Source organism: Adelges cooleyi, unplaced genomic scaffold, assembly GCF_023614345.1.
Source record: "Adelges cooleyi isolate 19-005CV unplaced genomic scaffold, UGA_ACOO_1.1 ACOO_flye_CR_arks_rails_tigmint_CR_PRNA_248, whole genome shotgun sequence".
NCBI lineage: Eukaryota > Metazoa > Arthropoda > Insecta > Hemiptera > Adelgidae > Adelges > Adelges cooleyi.
Window position 1 is genome coordinate 1,890,208 of NW_026095913.1, and position 6,577 is coordinate 1,896,784.

General features: G+C 39.0%; 2 protein-coding genes across 3 annotated transcripts; both read left to right on the forward strand.

The window, feature by feature from the left end:
- On the forward strand, positions 1-1,468 carry LOC126837387 (nematocyst expressed protein 3-like). The gene is made up of 2 exons (XM_050571295.1): positions 1-261; positions 629-1,468. The coding sequence occupies exons 1-2, from the start codon at positions 247-249 to the stop codon at positions 1,466-1,468; spliced, it is 855 nt and encodes a 284-aa protein (XP_050427252.1). The 5' UTR covers positions 1-246.
- Positions 1,469-2,884: 1,416 nt separating this feature from the next.
- LOC126837369 (probable cytochrome P450 6a14) lies at positions 2,885-5,960 on the forward strand. 2 transcript variants are annotated; one of them, XM_050571265.1, is made up of 7 exons: positions 2,885-3,114; positions 3,217-3,266; positions 3,344-3,994; positions 4,435-4,797; positions 5,027-5,251; positions 5,315-5,566; positions 5,663-5,960. In XM_050571265.1, the coding sequence occupies exons 3-7, from the start codon at positions 3,457-3,459 to the stop codon at positions 5,833-5,835; spliced, it is 1,551 nt and encodes a 516-aa protein (XP_050427222.1). In that variant the 5' UTR covers positions 2,885-3,114; positions 3,217-3,266; positions 3,344-3,456; the 3' UTR covers positions 5,836-5,960. The 2 variants fall into 2 exon arrangements, with proteins under 2 accessions (XP_050427222.1, XP_050427221.1); XM_050571264.1 differs by lacking the exon at positions 3,217-3,266.
- The last annotated feature ends 617 nt before the right edge of the window (positions 5,961-6,577 follow it).

Consider the following 6,577-nt stretch of genomic DNA (forward strand, 5'->3'; position numbering starts at 1 on the left):
CGCCTTGAGCTACCGTAAACCAAATGTTGTGTAATTTGTACCTATTATGTCTGGATCGACATTTTTTGAGGATATTTCCTAATGTTTTAACAATTTCCACTTAAATTTAACATTCAGGGTCCATACACGGTGGGTTGATTTTCGAAAAACCTATATAAGAACAGCCGTCGATTTTGGTAGGCACATTCAGCTACAACCTTCCAGTTGAAGTAGAGGTTTACGGCTTAGAAAAATCAAAATTCTACAATGCAGTCAACCAAAGTAAGTGCAATGTATTTATTTTTTATTGAAATTTAAAACCAAACGAAAACTCAAACATTTGGCCACCTTAAACGCTCTTTATAAATACACAAGAGTACATAATAAGTGTTTTATATTTTTTACTGACGAACGAAATTCATATAATACGATACTACAGTTGTGTACTATTCTTATTGTTATGTATAATTCTTATTTAATTGTTTGTCCAATAAATTGACCATTCTATTGACTATCATTAACTTAATTAATTTTTGTTTTCTCAGTCGAATGGCCATTTTGTTCAAATATTTTATACTATTCATTACCAATTACTAATTACCGATTTTCTGTAAAACACCATGCAGTTATTGTTTTAATCGATTCGCAGGTGTTCTTGCTTCTATCGGCAAGCATTTGCCTTGTACTTGCCGACGATCTGTCCGGTTCGAGCTTCGGCTATGGCGTAAACGATCCAGCTACCGGCGACGTCAAGGATCAAGCCGAAACCAGATTAGGCGGTGCCGTTCCCGGTTACTACCGGACGCTCGGTGCCGACGGTTTGCTGAGGACGGTCAACTACAAGGCCGACGATTTTACCGGATTCCCCGCCGACGTCAAACGCGAACCCATAAACGACGTCCCGGCTCCAGCTTCAGCTCCCGTCCCAACAATCGCCTTAGGAGCTGCTGCACCCGCTCCAGCATACCCGATCGCCGAACGAATTACCGAGCAGGTCGCTAACGACGCACCGTTACCAGTTGCAGCCGCACCCACACCATTCTACCCTTACTCCCCGGAGTTCGCTGCACCCACACCTTACTATTTCGCCCCATACAGCTCCCGTTACCCGCAGAACTACCCCAGAGCCGCGCTGTACTCTTTCGCCCCATACAGCTCCCGTTACCCGCAGAACTACCCCAGAGCCGCGCTGTACTCGTACGGAGCATATAGCTACCCGCAGTTATACCCAGCTGCTGCTGCACCGTACAATTACGGACAGTTCTACCCAGCCAACAAAGCCGCCATCGCACCAGCATCATCTTACTCGTACGCCTCGTCTGCACCAGCTCCGTACGTGCCAGCCACACCAGCCTCATCTTACTCATACGCCTTAGCCGCACCAGCATCATCTTACTCGTATGCCTCAGGCTCAGCTGCACAATTTCCAAACGCGGTATACTCACCGTCAAGCGAATACGGCTCTTTCTTCCAATACTATACAAAATAAACACAGTTTGGTAATCAATTGTATTAAATTATTAAATATGATTTTGTGAAAAGTATTGTGAACTAAATTGCTTAATAAAATATTACGTTTTTAGAAGTATGATACCATTATTATATATGTATGTAATTTTAAGAATAACATTATATTGTACTCATGTTAATATTGTTTTCATAATACCTAAATAATGTGTATTATCTGTACGCCGATTGTCTTTTAAGGCGTTACTTAAAGAATGAAAAAAATAATAATCATGATTGCCCATCATCATGTAAATTCTCCAAGAACAGCATTTTCAATTGCTGTTGGCAATAAATCTAAAATAACAAATAATAGTCTTAGCTAGAACGCACTTAAGCATTACTCGTGGTTAAATAATTATATAGCTAAGAAATAATAAACCCATAAACTAAGTGATTCATTAAGAACAAGACACTAATTTACTCTTGATAATTGTAATTGTATTATTTTTTTTGTTGTTTAAGTGTTTTTTAATTTAATTTAAATATTTAACCAACTTTTTTCATAACTGTAAACGAAAATATGAGATAATAAATATAAATAAAAACAAATATAAATGTTTCTAGAAAAATTTACACCATACTTCAAGCGGCAAACATTAAACTTAACGCTATACCGCCTTCTTGGGTTAAATTGTCACGTTGTGCTAAGTGCTAAGTTGTACAATTGCTAAGTGTTGTGTGTTGTCTGACCAAATAATAGAAACTAATATTTTGCGAATAATAAGAAAAGCAATTTGATTTGCATAATTATGTATCTACACAGACTGCACTATTTAGCATTTTTATTTTATCGGTAGTTCTATGTTTAAAGAATATTGGCTTATTGCTTAGTTAGAAGGTATTTATTTTTAGTGCTTAGAAGGTTTTAAAGTAAAATATCCAGTTGTTTTTTGTTGGTTATTTTTTTTTGCTGTACCGACCCTGTATAAATTGTTCTATACTTGATTGGGATAACTGATAACTCATATACAAACAAGAGATACTTTGAATTTGAAAAAAACTTTCCTTCTCAATTTTGCGTTGGAACTTTTAATTAAATTTTCCTAATATTTTACACCGTATTGTATACTATTTAATAATAACGGAGTACAAAATTAATTTAGATTAACAATAACGTTTCCGCGATAACTGATTTAGAACAAAGTGCAAAAACATATTTTACAGTAATTCACGCAGCTTATTATTTATATAATACATTATTATTTATATAATAACAAATTATTACTGCGTTGTATTACATTATGAATATTGTGTACATTGATATAAAATATTTTTAATGATTTTCCGCATACAGAAACTTTATAATTGTTAGGTTTGAGTGTTTGACCTAGTTTTGATCTCATTAAACAGATTACGGCAAACAATTTAGGTGTAGCATAATTGAAGATGTAATAAGAGAATTCATGCCTTAATAATCTTAGTTGACTGTTAACCATGTTAATCTCAATTCAAATTGTGTAAAAAAGCTAAGAATTTGTTAGCCTCTTTATTGGTAATTAAATAATATAAATTTGAAAAATTATCAGTTTCAAAACGCACATTTTTTACATACAAGAGGCGAAAATTCCGTTTCATAGACATGCATATTTAGGAGAACTTCATACACCGGATTTATGTGGTTGAACTGTAAGTAAATAATTCTGTAATTAGCATTCATTTTTGGTAGTTAATATTTATTTTCCGGACAATATACTAAAGAATAATTATATTTCTGTTATGTGCTGTGAGGTCAATGCAATTTTATCAAACATTTGTTACGTTATCACCATCCGCCATCGGTAACTTTTGGCCCTACTGCACCAGGTTTAAACCAATCAAAAATCATTATTTGAAATCTATTGTTTTTTCCATGAAGTGTCCTATCTGGTTATGTATTTTAAACTGTGCAAACGCGTCGAACCCGAGACGAGTAGAGGTTATTCCACCAGCTTCCTGTAGAGTACAGGTAGTTTAACTTTCAACGACGACATGTCCGGATCGGCTAACCGTTGGACGACGGCGGTGGAGGTGTGGACGGTTTTGCTGGCGGCGCTCGCGTTCGCGGTGTACAAGTACTGCACTTACCGGTACGACTATTGGAAAAAACGAGGCGTACCGCATACCCGGCCGACACCGCTTCTGGGACACTTTTCCGGTCCCGTGCTCCGGCGTGCACCGCTGGCTTATGTCGTCGACGACCTGTACCGGAAGTTCGCCGGTCACCCGTGCTTCGGTATATACCAGGCCCGGTGTCCGATGCTGGTGGTGGCCGACACGCGACTGATCAACGCGGTCATGTGCAAGGACTTCGGGTCGTTTCACGACCGGCTGCCCAGCGACGTGTCGTTCAAGACCGACCCGCTGTTCAAAAACCTGTTGAACCTACGGGGCGCCCAATGGAAAGCGGTCAGGTCCAAGCTGACCGCGATTTTTTCCACCGCCAAGCTCAAGAACATGTACGCCGACATGGGCGTCTGCATAGACGGGCTCGTCGACAAACTCCAACGACTGACGCCGGACGGCCAAGGTAAGTCGGACAAACTGAAAAACAATCGACGCTGTACAGGGTGATCGATCGGTTGACTTCGACCCCTCAGTTGTAATAACGCATTATTATTGTTAAAAGGAGAAGTACATGTTGCCTTAGTGAGCATAATATTATGGCATTATATCATTATATTATCATCTATATAAATCAATCAAATGTGTTTCAAGTAAAATTGAGTGTTAATTAACGACAACAGCAATATTGTTAGACATTTTTTGGTCTTATAGAAAGCTATCGGAGGGTGTATTAGTTACTTACTATTCACACTATTTTAATATAAGCTAAGCGGTGTATAACAAGTCAGATTAATCGCTCTATCCGTGTACTATATATTTTCTATAAGTCTTTAATTATTATCACTTTACTGTGTTATTCTTGGTGAAACATTACTTTATCATTGTTACTATACAACTGTACAGCCGTGATCAACGTCAACGAGGTGGCGGCCAACTTTACCGTGGATACCATTGGCCGGTGCGCTTTTGGACTCGACTTCGGCGCTCTGTCCAATCCGGATTCGGAATTTCGCCGTATCGGCCGCATCTCTTTGGAGAACAGCTCGAGAAAAACCATACTGGAACTCATCCGGCTGGCCGACTTGGGCTGGTTAATCGACCTGTTCAGGTTGCGTGCCTTGCCGCCGGAAGTGTTCGACTTCTTCATCAATCGATTCCGGGAACTAATGGAATTCCGCGAAAGCGACAAGGACGAGCGCAACGACTTCATTTCGCTGTTGATAAAACTCAGAAACGAAGAAAGAGCCAGCACTTCCGGCGAAGACGGTGAGCATTTTTTATATCTTTTCAACGTGGACATTGTGTTATCGGGCTGGACACAAGCCCGATTTCGTGTCGCCATTTTCACCAGAGACAAGGGGTCAAGCGGTTAGTGATAAGAGACAAGACGGTAAGTGTTGAGAGATAACATATCCACGGTTCATATGTAACTAGGTTTTTGGGAAATCTGTCAAGTTTTATAATTTTCTAAACTCTAACTGTACTTGTCTTTAAGTCGTGTTCACGGACGAAGTGTTGGCGTCGAACGCTTTCGTTTTTTTCCTCGCCGGATTCGAAACCACTTCGACCACGATCGGCTACTGTTTGTACGAGTTGGCTCTGAACCCGGACGTGCAGACCCGGCTGAGGGAAGAGCTCCAACGGACGGCCGAGGCCAATGACGGGAAATTTCCGTACGATTCGTTGAAGGCCATGACCTATTTGGATCAAGTATTAAACGGTATTTAAACAAAAAATTCCTCCCGAAACAACAATGTAATTAACGCGCATTGTATTCGCGCAGAGTCCTTGCGAGTGCATCCGACGGTGCCCGCGGTCGCTCGGACGTGCAACAAGACCTACACAGTGCCCGGCACCGACATTACCATAGACCCGGGGGTCAAGGTGTTGATACCCATTTATTCTCTACACCACGACAGCAAGTACTACGAAAATCCCGACCAATTCGATCCAGAACGGTTTGCCGAAGATAAGAGAGCGTCGAGGCCGCCCGGATGTTTCTTGCCGTTCGGAGACGGCCCCCGAATTTGCATAGGTAGCTTTGTGCGGTAGTGATTATAATAATTATTGGGATACCGTTGCCAGTGTGTATACGTTTTTACAGTCAAAACTCGTTGAAAATGTTTCACAGGTATGCGGTTCGGTCTGATGGAAGCTAAAGCGGGACTGGCGGAGATACTGTCGAAATTCGAAGTGCATCCCTGTGAACGCACTCCCAAGACTGTAGAACTATTACCAGGGTCTATACTTCTAACGCCAAAGAATCCAATTTTCTTATCGTTTAAAAGAGTACAAACAAAGTAACAACGTGTTGAATCATCGTTGGAACAACTGAATGTGCCAGCTACTGGAATATATATTATAACTCATAAACCGAAATCTATAGTAAATAATAATAACTAGTTTAATATACATTTTTTTAAACACTTTTTTTTCGTGCATTACATTTCAAACAAAAATAATATTGTTGTATGATACATTAATATGAATTATTTGCGTGGATTGATTTTTCTCAGGCTTCATATATTATGTAAAAATTTGGTTTCTTAGTTTTGATTATAGCCTTTGTAAAATTAATCCGCGCAAGGCGGGTTTTTTGAAGAAAATAACGGATGTGTGACGTCCTCTTAACCTAACCTAACCTAACCAGAGACTATATCTTGCTGACCTCTTTACTACTCTATCCATCGGCCATCTGCGGTTAGTGTTTTTTTTTATACTCACAATAAATGAATATGAAAAAAAAATTATGTTGTTAACTTGAAGAGCTTCTTGTGAATAGGAAAAAATAGATAAAATGCTACACACTGAAGGCGAGAAGATTTATATTTATTTATTCTTTATATAAGATAATATACAGTTAGATCGTATTTCAGACCCATTCGGTTTAATGTACTGAATCGGGAAAAATTCCATGTGTTTCATTTTATAACACTTATTTTCATTTTTCTCAACTAAAAGACATATAAAGTCGATTCTAAGCTCATTAGAAATAACTTACCAGGAAGATACAAAATATAAATTAATAAATTAAATATAAAATATT